At 50.0% G+C, this 19,207-nt stretch overlaps 9 protein-coding genes across 9 annotated transcripts; 3 read left to right on the top strand and 6 right to left on the bottom strand.

Annotated features, from left to right (window-relative positions):
- Positions 1 to 26: 26 nt before the first annotated feature.
- On the bottom strand, positions 27 to 1,160 carry C7974DRAFT_408640 (uncharacterized protein; the record flags this gene model as incomplete). The annotated part of the gene is made up of 1 exon (XM_046143341.1): positions 27 to 1,160. One exon carries the CDS (start codon positions 1,158 to 1,160, stop codon positions 27 to 29), a length of 1,134 nt encoding a protein of 377 aa, XP_046001043.1.
- Positions 1,161 to 2,305: 1,145 nt separating this feature from the next.
- C7974DRAFT_372045 (uncharacterized protein) lies at positions 2,306 to 3,042 on the top strand (the record flags this gene model as incomplete). The annotated part of the gene is made up of 2 exons (XM_046140050.1): positions 2,306 to 2,663; positions 2,726 to 3,042. The coding sequence occupies 2 exons, from the start codon at positions 2,306 to 2,308 to the stop codon at positions 3,040 to 3,042; spliced, it is 675 nt and encodes a 224-aa protein (XP_046001042.1).
- A 184-nt stretch (positions 3,043 to 3,226) lies between these two features.
- Positions 3,227 to 4,003, bottom strand: C7974DRAFT_372044 (uncharacterized protein; the record flags this gene model as incomplete). Its single annotated transcript, XM_046140049.1, has 1 exon — positions 3,227 to 4,003. The coding sequence occupies one exon, from the start codon at positions 4,001 to 4,003 to the stop codon at positions 3,227 to 3,229; it is 777 nt and encodes a 258-aa protein (XP_046001041.1).
- An 812-nt stretch (positions 4,004 to 4,815) lies between these two features.
- C7974DRAFT_384737 (uncharacterized protein) lies at positions 4,816 to 6,194 on the top strand. The gene has a single exon (XM_046140878.1). It carries the CDS (start codon positions 5,063 to 5,065, stop codon positions 6,017 to 6,019), a length of 957 nt encoding a protein of 318 aa, XP_046001040.1. The 5' UTR covers positions 4,816 to 5,062; the 3' UTR covers positions 6,020 to 6,194.
- A 197-nt stretch (positions 6,195 to 6,391) lies between these two features.
- Positions 6,392 to 9,554, bottom strand: C7974DRAFT_446387 (OPT oligopeptide transporter protein-domain-containing protein; the record flags this gene model as incomplete). Its single annotated transcript, XM_046145595.1, has 10 exons — positions 6,392 to 6,930; positions 6,981 to 7,556; positions 7,608 to 7,790; positions 7,844 to 8,164; positions 8,215 to 8,322; positions 8,396 to 8,454; positions 8,563 to 8,762; positions 8,810 to 9,081; positions 9,131 to 9,390; positions 9,491 to 9,554. The coding sequence occupies 10 exons, from the start codon at positions 9,552 to 9,554 to the stop codon at positions 6,865 to 6,867; spliced, it is 2,109 nt and encodes a 702-aa protein (XP_046001039.1). The 3' UTR covers positions 6,392 to 6,864.
- C7974DRAFT_94380 (uncharacterized protein) lies at positions 9,467 to 10,614 on the bottom strand. The gene has a single exon (XM_046147563.1). The coding sequence runs from the start codon at positions 10,585 to 10,587 to the stop codon at positions 9,700 to 9,702; it is 888 nt and encodes a 295-aa protein (XP_046001038.1). The 5' UTR covers positions 10,588 to 10,614; the 3' UTR covers positions 9,467 to 9,699.
- A 1,197-nt stretch (positions 10,615 to 11,811) lies between these two features.
- On the bottom strand, positions 11,812 to 12,889 carry C7974DRAFT_468493 (UbiA prenyltransferase family-domain-containing protein; the record flags this gene model as incomplete). Its single annotated transcript, XM_046146399.1, has 1 exon — positions 11,812 to 12,889. The coding sequence occupies exon 1, from the start codon at positions 12,787 to 12,789 to the stop codon at positions 11,812 to 11,814; it is 978 nt and encodes a 325-aa protein (XP_046001037.1). The 5' UTR covers positions 12,790 to 12,889.
- Positions 12,890 to 15,831: 2,942 nt separating this feature from the next.
- On the bottom strand, positions 15,832 to 17,090 carry C7974DRAFT_350249 (nitrilase). Its single transcript, XM_046139456.1, has 2 exons — positions 16,824 to 17,090; positions 15,832 to 16,775 (listed from the first exon to the last, which is right to left on the bottom strand). Exons 1-2 carry the CDS (start codon positions 16,986 to 16,988, stop codon positions 15,924 to 15,926), a joined length of 1,017 nt encoding a protein of 338 aa, XP_046001036.1. The 5' UTR covers positions 16,989 to 17,090; the 3' UTR covers positions 15,832 to 15,923.
- A 127-nt stretch (positions 17,091 to 17,217) lies between these two features.
- C7974DRAFT_326944 (uncharacterized protein) lies at positions 17,218 to 19,073 on the top strand. The gene is made up of 5 exons (XM_046139003.1): positions 17,218 to 17,657; positions 17,715 to 17,782; positions 17,832 to 18,071; positions 18,122 to 18,258; positions 18,311 to 19,073. The coding sequence occupies exons 1-5, from the start codon at positions 17,429 to 17,431 to the stop codon at positions 18,861 to 18,863; spliced, it is 1,227 nt and encodes a 408-aa protein (XP_046001035.1). The 5' UTR covers positions 17,218 to 17,428; the 3' UTR covers positions 18,864 to 19,073.
- The last annotated feature ends 134 nt before the right edge of the window (positions 19,074 to 19,207 follow it).

The following is a 19,207-nucleotide window of genomic DNA, read 5'->3' as shown; positions in this document are numbered from 1 at the left end:
GCGACCGCACGTGCCGGTCCGATGGCCTAAGGATGCACCTTCCCCTGCCGGCCAGTCTTCTCGTTAAAGTCTGCCAGAGCCTCTTTCAAGCCAGGCCATGAGTTGATGACAGTCGGCATGCCCTCGAGGGTCTTTAGGTAGTTCTCATCGACATCGCCGAGGCGTTTACCCTTGAAGGCACCCTTAGGAAACTTGTACTTCTCACACGCTGAACCACCACCACGTGTTCGTCTTGGAGCTTGGACTGGTGCCTGTGCTGGTGGTTGTTGATTCGTCGCTGTCTGCCGCAGTCCTGGACGGTGATGATCGAATGCCTCCTGCAAGCCTGGGTGCCTGCCATCAAAGACAAACGACTGTCCGCCAATGGTGCGCAGATAGTCCTCTGGTACATCTGAAATATGGCTATTCTTGTACTTGCCCCAGTCAAAGACGTAGTCTTTCACAAAGTCATGGTCTGGGAGTCGTGGAGCAGGAATTGCTGGTTTGTTTATGGCTGCTCGTTGTCCTCTCGGGAAGTCCGAAACATACGTGGACGATCTTGTTGAGTAGTTGCCAGCATTGCTAGGACCATACGCATGTGGCCCCTCCGTAAATGTGATGTGCGTGTTCTGCGTGAAGCTGTAGCTGTTACCGTGGCTGTGAAAGGCTTCGATATCGACCTCTATGATCTGTCCGCTCGCATCAAATCTACCCATCTTTCTTGCGGCCAAAGGGAAGCCGGCCTGGTGCAAGGTATCGTAGATAGATATTGCTTCCAGCGCAGTGAACATGACCTCGGCCCTCCTCGGTCTCCCGCTTTGTGGTCGGACCTCTCCCAGGTTGATCATCATGTCGTCTGCGCTGTCGTCGGTGTCGAGGTCGCTCATCGAATCGTCCATGTCAGAGCCATCGTCGGTAAGCTCACCTTCTTCGAGCTCCGAGTCGTCCGAGTCTTCCGAGTCGTCCAGCGCGATTGGATTGAACGAACTGCCACCACGCGCTCGAGTGCTGTTATGCAGGGCCCCGAATTGGTTCCCGCTTCTCTGGGCCTCGACAAACGACCTGAATTCTTCTGCACCACCATGACTGCTTTGTTCCCGTGTCGGGCGACCTCCAAAATTTCCTCCTCGGCCTCCACGCCCTCGACCGCGGCCTCGCTGTGGCTTGCCTCGCGCTGGCATTTTGGATTTCGGTATAGGAGGTGGAGGCGCTGGTTTGGCAGCTACACCGCGCTGCGCAGCGACGCGTGCGCGCCGCTTTTGGCAGGGCCGTGGCATGACGCGACCTTTGACAACCTGCATGAGTGAGTGTTGAGACTCGAGCCGACGCTTGAGGCTCAAGTGCGGAACGGAGTGTGGGTCCGGACAAGCGACCCTGGAATGCGAAGGCCTCCGCTGCGTTCCTCCACATCTACCATCATCGACCTTGACGAGCGATCAATCGACGGCAGATACCGCAAGTCACCGGTTCCAGCGTTGCGATCAGCAAGTGAAGCTCGATACACATTGGTCCGGTACAAGAAGGCTCGACTCCATGCACGTCAATTCACAAACTCGACCACCTAAAAGACAGGGGCGCACCAATAAAAGACATTTCGTCCGTACTTGTACACCCCACACGCAGTGTTTCGAGCGCCTCCAAAGACGGTAGATCTGCTGTCATTCATCGCGAGTATTGTTTATAAATCAGTTCACAACCTTGGTATGAGGAAAACTCATATTGAACTTCAATCATCATGCTTTCTAACCCTAAGAACTTGGTTTAGCTTGTTCTAAGCTCTTTCTCTCTTTCATCTGCATCTGTTTGCGCAGCGTACAGTACCTTGCATGCTGTGTTTTCTTTGCGGCAAGCAAATCGTTTTCAGGAAATAATAGACGAGCGCAGCCGCATTAACGTTAATACGCCACCACTACGCCTCCTTTAGTATCCAATATGGCCTTAAGGTTCACATTATTCGGGGCTCGGTGCTATGCATGCACACTGTCGGTATCGCTACTGCCGGTGGCGCAAAGGGTTCGCGTAAATGACACCGCTAAGCCATCTAGACTACGAGCTGAGTGTTGTGACAGGAGCTAAATGATGATAAGCTCAGCCTCACCAACAGGATACATGATTCGGGAGTCAGTAGTCTGCTTTCGGCCATGGGTATACACTGACCTGACTCCAATGGGCTGATCGCGTGGCATCTCTGAGCCTCTTTGGTGGCTTCTCCCGCTCCTAGTCTGCCCGTCTACTTAACCTGAGCCTTTGCCCGTTCTATTCAGCCTTTCAGCACGTATCTCCTGTCTCTCAAAGGCTTTCTATACCGGGTCGTATACTACGCAAGATGCACACCTCAACTTCCTTGCTGGCTCTCGTCCTTCCTGTTTTGGCATCAGCAGCTGGTACCTGCACCAGTTCTGGCTCTATAGCATGGCCCCCCGTCGGTGACTGTGCGACCCCAGGGAAATTCGACACAGCTGTCCAGAACTGTAGAGCTTGTTGCATGAACGATCAGCCTTGCTTTACTACATGCCTGAAAGCTGCTGGGATTGGTAGACGCAGCACCGCCGATGAGACATTCTCGGGCTTTGTCCCAGACGCCCGAGGGCTGGGAAGGCGGGCTGTGGACCTGACCTGTGATGTGAATGAGGGCTGTTACAAGTTCACCGATGGCAGCTTGTTGTGCTTGAGCTTAGGAACGGGTATGTTGCACCGCATGAGCCACAAGAGAAGACAAATGTCGGGCTGACAACCAATTTTTTAGGGAAGTACCACGACGACGTAGGAGGGAATGGCGATTACTATTCTGGCGTATACACGGGCCCAGATGGAAAAGTGCAAACTGGCACTTCGACGGCGACGGCGACGGCTACGGGAAACACACAATTACCTTCATCCACGGCGCAAGGAACTAGGTCGGCGAATGTGGCTCAGACTACATCAGCGGGAGCTGCGAGTGCAGCTACAAGCTCTGCTGCTGCGCCTGCCAGCACTGGCGCTGCGCCTGCGATGGCCCGAGCAGTCAACCATGGTCTTACAAACGCCGGAATTCTAGGTCTCGTAGTTGGGCTTGCTCTATAGAGCTTGCGCAGTGTTTTGGCCGGACATGTTTTGAATATGTGCCGCATCACTCCATCTTGGTATGTGACTAGAACGAATAATGAAGATTCCGAACTATAAAACAGGCGATCTTTCCTGCACTGATCTCATCAAACATCTTCATTGAAGCTACAGAAAGGGATGCTCGATCAATGCTTCCAATTGATCAGTCTCTTCCTGTGAAAAAACGTTTTAGTTTCTGCGCCACACCAGGTCCCCGGCTTGACTTACCGTCGTCACTGACCCAATTCCCATTACTAGTCCATCGCTGCACTATATCCATCACGTCTGCGTTCCCAGTCTGTTCAGCCTCGCTCCGAAGATACGCAGCATCATCAGCGTCCCCATCCACACCCCTGTCCACGAAGAACTTGATCACATCGACTCGTTCGCATACCACCGCTTGCCGCATCGCCTGCGTCGACAGAGTAACACCCTTTTCTATCATGGTCTCAATCACGCCAAGTGTCTGGCCGCCCAGGATCGCATTGCACAATGTCCGGGGGAAGTAGCCAGCCTCGAGATCGGCATCATGCTCGATTAGGAAACGGAGCAGGGGTGTAATCTTCTCCGGTGGCTGTTCGCACGCCTTGGTGACGAATGTGTCTGTATGGTTGTCCCATTCGAAAGAGACAATGGTGCGATCATAATCGTAAACCGCTTGGAGAATGTCCAGGTTCGGATGGCGCACTAATGCTTCGATTGTTTCACCGGTGAACTGGACCTTAGTTTTGGAGTAGGTTTTTAGGATGAGAGACACCACGTCAAGCTGCCCGTTTGTGATTGCGGCTGCAAGCATGGAGTTGGCAGGCGGTGGTCCATCGGCGGAGGGTGTGTAGACTGGTTCTGAGTCTTCGACGCTATTTACTTTGAACAGTTGTTGCAAAGCTTGCACATCTCCCGAGGTGCATGCATTAATCATTTCCTGCTGCTGCGATGACATTGTGCCGTGTGGATATTATTCTGGGTGATGTGCTTCCTAGTTGATACTTGGGTAGTTGGAAGAAGACGGCGTGATGTAGCTCGGCACGATATTGATAGCAAGTTGTTCGAGCGGATTGTTGGCAAGGCGCTAACACGATTGTCAAGCGATATCCTTTAATCCTAAAGTCTTGTATTGGTGATGTCTGAGGAGGACTTCTCATTAGCTATAACTAGGTGGTAGGTGCGGGGCGCGCATGGGTGGATCCTGTCCGCGCCCCGAAAGGCTGCCAGTTCCCTTCAGGCCCCCACAGTCCGAACAACACGGATACCGACAAAGTCCGTCGGCATCCAATCCGCTGCCGCCTATCCGTCTCTGCACCGGTCATCAAACCCACCGAGCTTCAACGGGCTCGCATATGCGTAGCACCCTCCCGGGCTGGATTGCCGGTCCACGTTCCACTACGATGTAGTCCTGGTTCTTTTCGCATCTACTCGCCATTTGGTATTACGCAGATGTGAGTTGATGCAGATAAAACTCACAAGTGCTAGCTACGGAAGACTCTGTGATCCAATGAAGGCATTTGATGGTTCTATCACTGGGTATTTTGAGCACCGAATCGTCAACAGCCAGTTACTCAGTTGTCAGTTGCAAGGTCTTGCAAATTATGTTTCCACTGGAAATTCTAGCCCTGTCAATATTAATACGGAGATGAGTTTTCTGACACGAAGGTGTATTGAGCAGATGCCTGAAGATCTTGGGACCGGAACACCGACTTTTCACAACGCAGCTACTCGAATCTGGTCTGTATACCGATCTTCTATACGCAGGATGAGCTACTGAACGGACTCGTGCTGACCTGAGTTCCTGTAATTCCACCAAATGTCCAAGGGTAACGAGCATATAAACAAGCGACTTTACTCTCAACATGGTATCAATCAACACTCTTTCACCAACTCAGCAGCGCAAGCAGGACTTTACCGGCTGTACACTCACTTATCTTTGCTTTCTGTTACCGTAAACTAACATAAAATACCTTTGCGCCACATACATTTACTCACTCTTTCCAAACTTCTCAACATGTCAACCTATATCTTGGTTATCACACTTGGACTCTTCACTAGCAATGCCTTAGCAGGCTGCATTCCTTCCAAGCTGGCACCCTGTGAGGTCGGCGTGCAATGGCTGAATAAATGCCCCAAAGGAATTCCCAAGAAATGGGCATGTCTGGATCCCAAGATTGATTTCCCAACCGTTGATTGCATTGCGGCGGACATTGAAGCCTGCGGGACCCTAGCAGCGAACCCAGCTCTCTTCTACTCGTTCGGCGCCACCACTATCGAAGTGCGTACGAAGATCCGCGACACGCTGACCCCCCGCCCCGTAATGTTCAATGACGCGCTGCCGAAAGACTGGGACAATAAGATCAGTGCAGAGCCCCGCTTCGGCCTCACCCAAGGCAAGATAGCAGACCCAGGATTCCAGAAGCGATACGATGCATACGTGAATCGCTTCTCAGCGGCCATGGCAAAAGCGGCAAAGGGGGAAGTCATAATCGTGACCCAGACGCGAACCTCACGCAACCAAGGCGAAGGCGCATACTCAAAACCGGATCCGCAGACGCCCGCAGAGAACAGATGGCGCGTGTACGAGTTCCCGATCGCGCAGCGAAATCCGAAGGTGACGAGCGTGGTCAGCTACGCACTCCAAGAGAACCCCCTTAAGAAGGTCGTCGACTTCCAGCCTAATGGCGCAAAGGGAGAGCTTTTGCCAATGCCTTCCTTCCCAAACCCTCCCAAGCCAGTTTCCCCTCAGCAGCCTGCTACACCCCCTGCTTCTACCCCGACCCCTCGACCTGCCACTCCCGGCTCCCCGAAGCCTAGACCCAGCACCCCCAAACCCGCTCCGGTTTCCCCAAAGCCCAAGCCCAGCCCTCCCAAGCCCGCTCCTGCGCCCCCCAAGAAGCCTGTTAAGAAGCCTACACGCAAGACACGCGCGGCTCGGCGCGCAGAGATGCTGAGGGATTCGCGAATGTGAGGGCTGCGCTACAGTATCACAAGGGAAACAATGCTCGAGCTCACGTCTGATGTTTTCCGGGATTCAGGTATGCCAACACCACCAATATCATATGCAACGAAGATGGAAAATGAGGGATGGAAGACGGAGGATGTAGTTAAAGTCGTGCACGCGTCGATACGTTGCAGTTTCAGTTTTAGCAAATCAGAAAAGTCTGCTGTTATCCAAATTTCTTATATGTATCATGTTATCGATGTGCATATGCTGCATCAGGCAATCTGTCCCCCAAGTCTCCAGTGTCGGGCATAGTATTTCTGCCCCTCACAATGCTATGTCCTGTCTCGGACATTCTTTGCGTCATCACTGACACCATCCGAAACAACGACCTCTTCTTTGCACCATTAAAACAAATCCATTATGTGTACCTTCACGTCCTTGATACTGACTCCCAACTGCAGGTCTTCTGCGGCGCCAAAGCATGGTTAGACTTCAGATCGACTCGAATACACCGCAACATCCTCCTATCAGCAGTATCCTCCCAATACGACGATTGTTGCAAAGTCCATGCGAGCATTACATCACTACAAATCTGGTAGAGCGACATAACATCGTCGGGGGAGACATCGAACCTTCGAAGAACCCACAAGCACGTCCAGTATCCCCTGATGTCTCGTACACTGCGTCAGCAGAGTCGACAAATCACACAAAGACGATAAGCCATACCAAACGCATAATCTTGACGCTTTCCCAATGTTTTTTGTCGTTTTAAAGCGGCTTCTCCGACAACCAGCTGGTACTGCCCTGATCAGCATCAGGCAAGCCTCCCATCAGATCACAATGAATGCAATAGTATATCTTCTACCGCATTATGGGCCAAATTTGCGTCCAGGCTCCAATATCTTGAAGGGACAAGACTTCCAGTCGCAGGTATCCTGTGACGATCAGCTCTGCTAGTAGCCCCAATCGAAGGTTTCTAACTTACCTGGTAGACTTTTGTACCCCACCAGCTGAAGTGATCCGAGGCCTTTGACCAGAAAACAGCAAAAAAGATGATGACTGCCGCTATAGCGATGGAACTGTCGAGGGCTGTGCTGAGCACAAATACATATCGTTTCCACCACACCGTGTACTTTCGCTTGATGAGAACTCCAGCCGCGAGACCAACAATAGTCCAACTGCCATAATTTGTGCCAGAAGCAGGGGGCAGGAAGTTCAGACCACCAAGCAGTAATGGTACGTGTGCATGCCTCCAGAAACTATTCGGGAAGCGCCGTTTCAGTCCGTATACAACGACAGGGAGCACAAGACCCAGAATAAAGAAGTAAAGTAAGCTGTGGTAAGTCGAATCTGTAGAAAAGAAGCGGCGCGGCCCAACAGCGCCCCAGATGGTGCTAGTGTTAAAGTGGGTACGTGAAAAGGGACAGGTAAAGCCGTTCACAGCTTCCTTGGTACACACGCCGCTGATGTTGGTGAGTGCCCAGTTCAGAACGCCGACTTGCGCAAGGGTTGCAACGCAGATGGCTACTAGCTGGACAATGAAGAGCTGTCGTGGGGGAATCTAGGCACCAGTCAACAACAGTGACTTGGAGATAACGCAAACTCGACTTACTCCACAGTAGAGCCCCAATTTGAAGTCCTGCGAGAATTGCAAAGCTTTGATCCCGGAAATGTAGCCAAGATTGAAAAACCAGATATTCGCCAGAACGCGACCTTCCCAAATGTATCCCGCAATGATCCTGCAGAAGACATCTATGTTTATTCTGAGGTTCGTTGTACCGTAGATAATACCTAGCTGACCTGAACTCAGTAGGAATACGTAGCGGTGGCCTTTCAGACATGACTTACCGGTACAAAAAAGACAGTGGAAACAGCAAACGCTAAAAGCACACCGTACCAGGGCAGCTGCACTTTCCAATACTCGCAACAAAAGATGGCAAGAAATAAAGATACTGTGGCTGTTACCCAGTACCACCAAATTGGAGTCTCCAAGACTGAGCTTCCAGTCGTTTTCTGATTTGTTGCTCTTTTCCGGTGAGCATGCTTGATTTTGGAGACGGCGTCCCAGATCTGGTTCCTCTTCTCGAGCAGAAGCCAGATGAAGAGGGACACAATGGTGGCGAAAGCAAGGCCAAACTGATTCAAGGCATAAGTAACGGGCAGGTATATCTGTTGTTAGTCAGCTATGAGATGGTGAAGAAGTCTTCAGGGTTGCTGACCGATGAATACTCTTGATATCTAACAGAATCAAGCTGGTACCCGTCATGCTTGTTGATGACCCGGCTGATATTGTACGCTTTCCCCGTATTGTCGTAGACTAAATTACTCTGGATGGGTAGATATGCCGAATTCCATACGTTGGTGTAGTAGAGCGCAGGCGAAACCAAGAGCAGCCAAGACATTCGCGATGGCCCAGCTAGGCACGACCAAAGGTGAGCCGATATAGGCAATTTGCGACCCTGGACCCCACAGTTAGATTGGATTCGCATGAAGTTAGCAGCAATGTCATTGCAATAGATTTTGCCATGTTTTGACATGACGTGCACATAAATAGGAGTCAGACTTACAATCGAATGTCACCGGAAGTAGACCGAGTCCACTATTCATGCCGAATATTTGGTTCACTACGGCGTTGTTGGGTGCAGCCCAACATACAAAGGTAAAGTAGCTCAGAGCAGGAAATATAAAGTCGGGAAACCAATACCAACAGAAGGAGATTGAGAATGCAATGAGAAAGAACGAGTATCTCGACATCCGATATCTGTGCCTGAGACGATGTCAGATGTTGCAATGTGGTACAACTGAACGACTTACACAGATTCCGGCTTGTCTTTGGACGAGTGAAGAGCATCGTTGAGTGCCGTATTTGCAAAGACGCCGGGCCACAGCATAGATGACGGGTCAACAACGATAGACTTGCAGATACCCGCAATGGAAAAGCCGTATAGTACGGTGGCTAACGTGATCATGAGTTCGAATCCCCAACCAGTCTCATAGCCGAAGAAGACGCGCTGCTCCGTAAGTACATCGGCACTCAGTCGGGTCAAGAAGCTCAAATTAGCCATGACATATATAAGGATGTTTTCCTGCGAACTGGTGTTAGGCCTTAGTGTGAGTCAGAACAGACAAACATACCTTCTGATTGAAGGGACCCGGATTCAGTCTCAGTTTCCAGCCCAGAATGGACAAGGTCCACTCAGGAATTACCCTTTCCCAGATCTTGCCCACCGGGAAGGCAAGAAACTGAACAGCTGACTGAGTGAGAGATATTGATGGAAAACGCAGTGTGTATAGGGTGTTGAGGCTGCATCCAAGCAATGTGAACGCGATGCCAATCACCCACATGCGGAGTGTCAAGCCAGGCATGGCAGGATCATCCGCTTCCATATGTATACCTGCTGCTGAAAGTATCCCACTGACATCATCACCATTGATTCCACTGTTTGCTTTGCCGTGTGAGCTTTATTCACGTACAGAAGGATAAAATGTACATACACTCATCGTCTACATTGCTGGAACTCTCATTAACCACTCGTTCGAGTTTATTTTCGAGCAGCATCCTTACACCAAAAGAGTTCTGCTTAGGAAGATAGCGATCAATCGGATAGATTGATAAGATTATCGTGCTGAAGCTTATTGTATATAAGCCTTGATCGCTTGTTCGGCATGCTATTCGCTTTGCCGTATCATGTACACAACTGGTTTCAGGTTGACAAAACACGACATGTCAGTTGGCCAAGTTCTTGTCCATCGGCAGCAAACAGCACGTTTTGGACGCTTCGAAAGGCAGCCCCTAAAGGCCCAACATAGCTTGTGTATATGGCGCACTCATCTTCCCACGATTCTTGTAAGAATAGAACCACCATGATTTTGAGCGAGGCCTCGAGTCCAAGTCTTTCGGGCCCTCCGCTACCAGAAAATGGATACTGGCGAATGCTTCGGAATGAGTTCCACAGAGAGCGATGCTTTCCAAAGAGAGATTTCAGCTCGACTCCAGACAAAGACTCTGAGGGACCCATGGTAACGATGTGGTCCAGGTGGTTTGTCGTAGCTGCATCGAAGCAAAGCGTCTTTATTGCATTCGTATTATTTTGGTCGGACTGGACACATACATCGTGTATATGTAAAAAGAGTGCGGCTAACGGATGCAAGGAGGTATTTGTCCACGTGCGGCCTCGCAATATCGCCCAGACTGTGCGGGCAACATGTACCATATACGGATCATTCGGTTTGCTGAAGAAGCGCAACGAGACTTTCACCGTGTCAACCGGGCCAAATGCTCGGGTAGGACAGCAGATCCAGGTAGGCCAGAGCTCGTTGTCAACAACCATCACGTCAAGTGAATATGTCAATCTGAGCCGGTTCAAGCGGTCCTGCGTTTCAGCTCTGAGCTGAGAGCTGGTGCCGAGTAGTCCGAAAGCATTGTACGTTCGAAGGGACAGGATTGGCAATCTCAACGCGCCTTGCCCCACGGCATCTTCCCTTGACTGCACATCATGTGCTGGATCATGTGGAGGATCTTTGCAGGATAGAATGACATAGTCGATGATCTGGTCTCGAATCTCACGAGGTAAAGATGATAGTGAGTGCATCGAGGCGCGTGTTGGCGTTCAGGTTCGGCAGCCCACACCGAAAACCGCGCTAGGTTAACACTAGTTACCTAAATTTCAAGCTACGTCATCGCACTCATCGTCACAATGAATACAGTCTCCAACACTTAATCAGCGTTCCTCGTTATCCCATCTTCATTGAGTATATCGCCAGCCGAGGATGGTTGCTACCTGGGCAACATGTTGCCATTTTGCGCACGAATTGAAAGAGTCCCTCGAGCCGATGAGTTTATTAGCTTTATCTGAGCTGTGTTGTGAAGCATTGTATCACTGGAGGTTCAAGCCATGGCGGCCTTTATTCCATTGTTCATTCTATCTCTTATCACGTCGGACCAGGGTCTCAGACTGCAGCGCGTCATGGTTTCTTGCACCCATGTCTTTGCATTGTGTGTCGCCTCGAACGCAAACTGTGCACTGTAAACCACGATCCAGAACGTACATTGTACGGTTATCAAGAAGTCACTTTCCATGTCCACCTCGACATGATGATGGTGATGATTCTTACCAAAGTTCCATTGCAACAAATACGGGGCTGCACACGCAACCACAAGGCGAGAGAGAAAAGTGCCATTCACAACACACGCCCGTTTCATAAAGCGCGAGATCATCTCCAATTGATATCAACTCTGGAATTGGTCAACATATACGCAGAGAAGGCTACACAATCTGCATCATCGTCCGTCTTGGTAAATGAAGCACAACCGGATCCAAATAGTCACCGTCCTGCAAAGTGAGTTTGGTATAGAAAGTGTTTTGTAGGCGTCACTGCACATTGTAGACTCGGATTTGATCGCGCCGCAACGGAGCGACATTGACAAATGGTCTTAGTGAGTAAGCCGACGGCAACGATGATTTTAGGGTCATTGGTATCTCTGAGAGGGGTTCACTGTCAATCGATTCAGTTCAACGGGCACACATTGAGGTATTTTCTTATCATTCCAATAGTTCCATTCGTAATTTGGGGTAGAGCACATAACTGATCATAGAGCCCACTAAGGCCTAGGGACAAAATCCCAAAAAAGAAAAGAGATATGGATCGAAGAACTCCCAGCGTTTCGATTCGATATCCTCATACCTATAGGGCTGTAGCATCGGCTCCCATAACAAAGGAAACATGCTATTGCCGTTGACCAACACATGAAACGAGACGTTGGCATAACCAGAGGTCGTTGTTGCCACCAAAAGCCACCGTCTGTGCATGCGTAATCAAGCAAGAATATCAGCCAAGAAGGGCAGCGGACAGAACCCAAACATCCACAAGCACCATAGCTTGTACATCTTGCGATCTAGCTGATCGTCTCCCTTACCATAGGCCTGGAAAGCGATTGCCAATAGAGTGCCGCCAGTCAGCATAGGCAAGAGAGCAGTCAACCAACCGCCAGTGAAGAAACCCAAGGGAACATAGACCGACCAAAACGCCACGGTCACGAAAACTGTCCACAGCGCCGGCTTTCGACCAAGCTCAGTGACCAGTGTGCGACGTCCACGGGCCTTGTCACCAGCCTCGTCACGAAATTCTTGAGTCTGGATGGTCGTCAAGAGGATGCCTGCGGCGACGATGGCTGTCCACTTCCAGGCATCATAGCTCATGCGACACTCGGGACCGATGGCAATGGTCAGTGCCCCACCGAAGTAACAGGAGAATCCGGCACCACAGAACAGGTTTCGGATAACGCCAGACTTATTGCCACCACCATAGTCATTGTATGTGGTGATGAGGAACACGTACACGATGAAGATGGGCATGATGTTGAGCGAGTAGCTTAGAGTCATGGCTAGAAGGCTCGCGATAGCCAACAGCTTGTCTGCCTGCTCGGAAGTCATTCGACCAGAGGGAATAGGTCGCCATGGCTTGTTGATGGAGTCTTCCGCCACAGAGCTGACGCCACGCTGATTCTGCACGCAGAATTGGAGGATGACAAGCCATAGCCATAGAGAGACTTGAGGAATGCGTACCAGAACGGACAGAGCCGATTGATCTGGCAGATTCAGAGTGGCACCTGAGAGGGCAGCAAAGACGGCGAAGGCTGTGCCTGGAATGACGGTGTCAATGATTTGATCACCAGTGAATAGAAGAAAAGTCTGAGCATAGAAGCAGACAATGGCACCGAACTCGTCGAGAGAATTCTGGTAGCGCAGGAGCGCTTTCGAGCCGTGGCTCACCAGCTTCGGTGGGTACGGCATCCTCGATGGCTGTGTTCTTGAGATAACAAGTGTGCGTTGATGAACAAATTGCCGGGACTCTCTTGAATCAGATGTAATGTCTGCTCTTCTTCAAGTTGAGCTGTGGACGATGGTCCTGAGAACGGCCAAAACTGACTAGAACTTTATATGATCTGGAGGGGCCTCTTTGTTGCTTCACTAAGCGCGCTCACTGTGTTACTACTAGCGCAATATACAACAGGGTTACACGTTCCATCGAAGTGAAAAGCCGTGAACAGGGTGAGCGATCCCCACACAGTGTGCCCAGGTATGCATGGTGACGATTGATGATGCAGGCGGGCTAAAAGGCTTGCGTGAGTCGAGACTCATCGTATCGAGGCACTGCATCAATCCTACTACGCAGGTGGATGCCTTGGATCCATATCAGCACCGGCTCAACGCCAGTCTCGAAGTCTAGGTTTGAGAGTGCGGACGCCCTGTTAGACCTTGGTTATCAACGAAAGATTGTTGACTCAGGCAAGGACGCCCAATTAACGAAATGTATCGGACATCACAATTTTTCATTTTTTTACTTAGGACTGGTGAAGTGTAGTTTGTCTCTGTAGTCCCTCGTCGAACACACGATCTTGCCAAGGCGGCGTCAAAACCGCCTCGGCCGCATGTAACGTGTGTTGATCAGGCACTCAGCCAACCGGGGCAGACGAGTGGGAATGGGAACTTGGGGAGGTGATTTCTGATTTGTCTATAAACGCAAAAGTGGGGCTGTTGAGGCTTAGCGGCAGAGCTGATTGGCTGAAATCCGGGCGCGGCTGCTGTGAAGACGAAGGGATGAGCCCCTTGATGAGCGATTTGGCCAATTATGAGCTAAGAGCGCGGTAAGCTCATCTTAAGCGGCGAAGACCCACACCTGGACACCTGAGCATGCCTACTAGCTACTCATGAAGCTACCTCGAGTCATGTTGTTCACTTGTTCACAGTCTGCAAACGAACATTCCAGTTATGGCAGACACTTCCGTAGCTATGTCTACATTCTATCACAAATCTTGGATCATCTATCACAGGTCTGGTCCCAAGCTGACTGTGATATATTGACTCCCGACGCGGATGAGCAGTGAACTACCGCATCCTTTCCATTGATCGGTGAACTAGTATCGGAGACCCCGTCTGCGGCACAGCAGCTACATTGTAAGCTACACATACTAAATTGTGCTTCCAGATTTCAGCTGCATGTTACGTGCAATGCCCTAGATACGTTAGACATGGTCACACGTGGCGGATCGATACACACGATGGGTTGAAATTTGGCTCGAGATACCTCGCGATGGCATCTATAATCGGTATAGTTATATCTAGTATTTAGATCTATGGTACTTCCGTGATTTGTGGGTTATCTGCTCATCTGGGATGAAAGTTGGTCAAGCCACGAACGTAATTCAACCGGTGTTCCGGCATCACTTGAATCCTATGGACGGATCCACCCCTAAGAGCTTCAAATCAAGTTTCACAAACAGAACAACATCGGAGTAATGTTCAGCTGACGTTTAACGTTGTCTTTTGGGCTCTATTCTTGTCGCGACACAATGATCGTTGAATTGGCCCAGTTTACTTTCCGAGCTGTATCAGATACCTTGGAACTAAGAGTGACATTAACGAGTGAAGGGCTGATATCAGTAGTCTTCAGCCCAACAATGTTGGAGGAGCCCACTTGTGGTTCAGGAACTAGGATGACCCCTGGATACGCTGTCATATCTCCTGCAAGATGTCATACACTAATCTTGGTGCCTCTTATGTAAAAATCTTGTTATTGCAGTGGATATCGATATCGGGTTACCAAGGCGCACATTGCCGCCTTCACCGAGTTCGTGGCTAGCCACATATCAGCAACGTATGCACCCCTGTGCATCAATGCGGCAACTGCTGAGGTAAAAGAATACTGGTAAAGTAATATATCGAAAAATCGTGTTACATATCGTTGGGAGGATTGTGAGAGGAGCATAAAACAAGTTCAACAGTGTGATGGCAACCAGTAGCAGCTCATGTTTGAGCATCTTCACTACTTCACACAAATGTCTTTGAATATTGTTGTTTAGACTTTAGCTCATTATAGCTCAGACTTACTTGTGCTTGAGTGTTGTTCGCCAGGAGGATGCACCTAATGTGACGTGCAAAACGACTTATCTAACACCTCCCTGTCTTCGACCAGTGCCCAATCCGCTCGTGAGCCCCAAAGTTCCTAGATAAATAGTAACTCAACCCATTTGAGATACGTGATTTTCAGCTGAAATGCTCCAAAAGATCCCCACATGCTCATGCTTGAGCAGGTTTTGCAGGTCTAATGACCGCGAGTGCCGTGGCAAGAAAGTGCTACACAGGCTATCGTAGCCTACCGAGTAGATGTCTATTACCGGCGCCAGTGAGGAATCCAAGTTCACATTCATTCATGTATTCTATGAGCTCAATGTGATCTAGCCTATCCAAATCAGTCGTGGTGGGCTGAAGTGCCATCGCGGTATGTTCCAATAGGGTAGAGATACCGATGACGCTCAAACGGACGCTGTCATCATCGCAGTAAACTCTATCAAGTTCACTTAAGAGTACAGTGCTAGATGAAGCGAAAGTTGGAAACAGAGCAGCAGGTAGGACAAAGCTCCTACTTTGGGACTGTTGAGGCAGCTACTAGAAGTTGAGTATATCTGTATGAGACCGGGTGAAGAGGATACATAATAAGAGAGAGAGAGAGAGAAAGAGATTAATTTGGTAAATGAAGTACTTGAGCCAAGCGAAAGCAGTGGAAGAAGGGCAGTGATGGTTTGTTTTTCCCGGGTAGGCATCCCATCGGGAAACTACTCGGCCAAGTGACTCCGTAACGACCTCGAAGTTGATCAAGACACACGACATATTGCGATTGTCAGACTTGTGCTGCTGTCTTTGTGATTAGGGTATGGAGTGCTTGTAAGGAATGAATACACGAAACGAACGGCCAGTGGCAGTCGGCAGATGCGAGACAACCAAATCGTTCAACAAGCAACGATTCGAGATCACAGTAATCTTAGAAGACTTTGATAGAAAGTGTTTCCAGAACACAAAACAAATACCATTAATACAAAAACTTACACTATCGGTCGCAGAGTACTAAGCCGCATGCATCACTGCAACTACTCTTTGGGTTCCTCATTCTTGTCCTCAGACCGGATCTTGAAGCGGTCAGTCTTTTCATCAGCCCAGTGAGGCCGTGCGTCGAAGCCGAACTGCAGAATCTCGGGTCGCTGGTAATGACCAGCGGCATCAATCCAGACTTTCACCGCACCAAGTTGCGTGAAGTCTACTTCGCCTTGCACGATCTTTTCCTCACCACCTGCGTGAGGCCCAGCAATGAAATTACAGAATGGGGCTATGATCGATGACCAACCACCTCCTGCCTTGACAAGGTCTTGTGGTCCCAAATTCTCTTCCATCCAGCTGAGACACGTCTCATCGACGTAGTTGGATGCAGTTATGACAAAGACTTGCGCAGTAAGGGCATGCATTTTCATGAGAGCCTCAATTTGTGCATCAGCAACCTGTTCAAAACCTGCCATTGTGGAAAGCGCCGGCCATGCTCCCGCGTGAATGTGCTGATTCTGCATAATCAGCGCCTGCCGAGCGCCATTCATGGTATGCTCCCAGCAGGCGAGACCGCCGAGATTGTATCCAAGTGACAGGGGCCAGTTGCGCAGAGAACTGCCGTTGCCCTGGGCCCAGATATAGCGCTCAACATAAGTCGGCTGCAGCTTCCGGTGAACCCCTAGGATGGTGCCATCGTTGTCGACAATGACTTGCGAGTTGAACAAAGTATATCCGTTTGCAACGCGTTCAGAGATGCCAAGGTTAATAGCAACTCCAGTACGACGGCACGCATCTTGAATCGCACCAATGTCCTCTCCGTTGGGTTCCACCACGACGGATTCCTCAGCGTATTTAGCCAAAGCATTGACTTGCTTCAGAGGGGCGTAGCACTCGGCCCAGTACTGTGGTCTCGATTAGCGCGTGGCAGTTTGGGGAAGTCGTGTACTCACAGGATAGCCAGGAATGAACGTTTCGGGAAAAACAAGCAGCTTGACATCTCCTCGAGCAGCCTCTTCTATCAGGGCAATTGTCTTTCTGATAGTTGCGGCCTTGTTCATGAACACTGGTGCAGCATGAGCAGCAGCCACCTTGAATTTAGTTTCTTTTGCCGCCATTGCGTCCGCGCTGCAGTTGATGACGTGTGAGACAGTCGCGCAACGGGAACGGTGAGGTTTCACTCTGAAGAGGAAGAAGCATGCTACATGAGTACAAGCGAGTGAGGGGTCGAAGCTGCCCACCTATACCCCACTTATTCCTGCTATACTACTAGCCGATCCCCAGAACGGAGCTAGGCCGCCTGATGGGAGCTCCCAAACGGGCGACCCAAAGTGCCACCACCCCATCACGCAACATGTGTTTTGTTCCGAACCGACGAATGCCTGTATATTTGATGTGCGAGGTGACACGAAAAGCGGGCCTTTGAGCTCAGCACCAATGCTTGTAGTCATGTCTTCCGATCCGCAGCTTTGGTCGTGCTTCCCTTGCGTCACCAAAGATGATCCCCTCCTTGCGCTCCTACGACTTTGTTCGTAGCCTTCAATGACCTATTGCTACTATGGCCGTCAACTATTTCGCAAACCCACCACCCGGTCTAGACTTGACTGAGTCCCGAACTGCTTCCAACAATGCCGTTGGGATTATTCTCTTCGTTTTGTCGGTTATCTTTGTCGGGCTACGACTACTGACGAGACTGCGGTTGAAGCGCGAGAAACTTGGTCTGGATGACTATTTCATGTTTCTTGGGTTAGCACTCAATGCAGGAAATCTGGCATGTTGCGTAGCTGGTCAGCCACTTGCACCGACATCTGGTAGTCTGTGAGTATAGCTGATCGTTGCTTTAGGTGGATTCTACGGCCTAGGGAAGCATATATGGTCCCTTGATGCCTATCAAATGCGACAAATAACTATCGTAGGTATCTCACGTGGCTTTCCAGACATTCTTTTGACGATTATTGCAGATCACATTCGCCTATGTTTTCATCTACGCGTGGAGCGTTTGCATGATTAAATTCTCGATTCTTGCCCTTTACCATCGCATCTTTGGTATGACTTGGATGGGCTGGTTCTGTGTTACACTTACCGCAGGTTATTTAATCACTAATCATATTGTACTGCCTTTGTACACAAAACCAATCGATTACTACTGGAATCAGTGGAACGAAGGCGCCGAGGGTGTTGTTCAGGTAGATGAAGCAAAGGTCAGTAACAATACTTACCACCATATTTGTACTAGCTGACATGATTCAAGTTCTATCTTGGCGTTGGAATAATCAACCTGTTTGGTGACATCTGCATCTTGACTGTCCCCATCTCGAGCGTTGTACGACTGCGCCTTGCAAGGACACAGAAGATCGCGATATCGTTGATCTTCCTGCTTGGAAGCTTGTGCGCTGACCAAGTCTACATGAAATAAATTCCACTTTGCTGACAATACTAGTGTGTGCTTTGCCTCCATGTACCGAATTATCACCATTACCCGACTAGTCAGCTCGCCAGACATCAGCTGGGCCAAGAGTGATGTCTTCATTTGGTCCTCGGTAGAACCCTCAGTCGGCATCATATCAGGCTGTCTACCAACTCTTCGGCCGTTGATGCTGTACATCCTGCAGTCGTGGTTCAACTTCGTACCCTCCGACCGATCTTCTAGCGGCAAAGGAGCGCACTCGATTACCCTGAATCCCATCGAAACCATTGGAAAAAAACGGACGCGCAAAGTCTCAGAACATGATACTCTTGGCGAATCCCTGTTTACGGAACTCAACGATGATGGAGCTGTGGAAGGAGAGAGACAGGGACAGCATTCAAGAGCTTGGAGGCCAGATGAGGATGAGATGTGTCTTACGACAACTACTGTACATGGACGCAGTGATAGCAGATCTGCGACTGAGCGCACTTCACCGGTGGACATGGACGGTGGGGGGATTAATGTGACGAAGGAGTTTGAGTGGGACGTAGCGACGCGGACTGCTTATTGTTGGAATGGTAAGTAGTATTGGGTTCGAGCAGCTGACGTGTAAAATATAAGGAAGGAGGATGATTGCAAAGATTCGATTCTCAATCTCAACGCATCATCATTGTCAAGATGATCATAGTGGGGTAATTTATAATGCGTTTCCAAGGTAGCTATAGCACGCAGACCAGCACGTGTCCCAAGGGACAGTCAATGGAGCAGTCAATGGAGCAGTCAATGGAGCAGTCAACAGAGCCCCTGCCCACCCTCAAGACGAAGATCAACACTGCTCTTGAAGCTGATACGTCACGAATGTCCCGGAGCGTTGGGTTGGACACAGGCAGATACACGGGCAGTGGTGCGAGGATCGGGCGGTTCGAGGAT

This window comes from Boeremia exigua (assembly GCF_020726555.1).
Source record: "Boeremia exigua strain MPI-SDFR-AT-0100 chromosome Unknown C7974scaffold_2, whole genome shotgun sequence".
Taxonomy (NCBI): Eukaryota; Fungi; Ascomycota; class Dothideomycetes; order Pleosporales; family Didymellaceae; genus Boeremia; species Boeremia exigua.
This window is presented reverse-complemented; position numbering and strand designations above follow the sequence as displayed.

What these genes read in the sequence shown, in the direction of transcription:
- C7974DRAFT_94380 (XM_046147563.1), bottom strand. Translation starts at nt 10,587, where the DNA reads ATGCACTCACTATCATCTTTACCTCGTGAGATTCGAGACCAGATCATC.
- C7974DRAFT_384737 (XM_046140878.1), top strand. Translation starts at nt 5,063, where the DNA reads ATGTCAACCTATATCTTGGTTATCACACTTGGACTCTTCACTAGCAAT.
- C7974DRAFT_350249 (XM_046139456.1), bottom strand. Translation starts at nt 16,988, where the DNA reads ATGGCGGCAAAAGAAACTAAATTCAAGGTGGCTGCTGCTCATGCTGCA. An exon ending in CGTTCATTCCTGGCTATCCT is followed by an intron (nt 16,776 to 16,823) that starts GTGAGTACACGA and finishes TCGAGACCACAG; the next exon opens with TACTGGGCCGAGTGCTACGC.
- C7974DRAFT_326944 (XM_046139003.1), top strand. Translation starts at nt 17,429, where the DNA reads ATGGCCGTCAACTATTTCGCAAACCCACCACCCGGTCTAGACTTGACT. An exon ending in TCTGGCATGTTGCGTAGCTG is followed by an intron (nt 17,658 to 17,714) that starts GTCAGCCACTTG and finishes TCGTTGCTTTAG; the next exon opens with GTGGATTCTACGGCCTAGGG. An exon ending in ATCTTCCTGCTTGGAAGCTT is followed by an intron (nt 18,259 to 18,310) that starts GTGCGCTGACCA and finishes TGACAATACTAG; the next exon opens with TGTGTGCTTTGCCTCCATGT.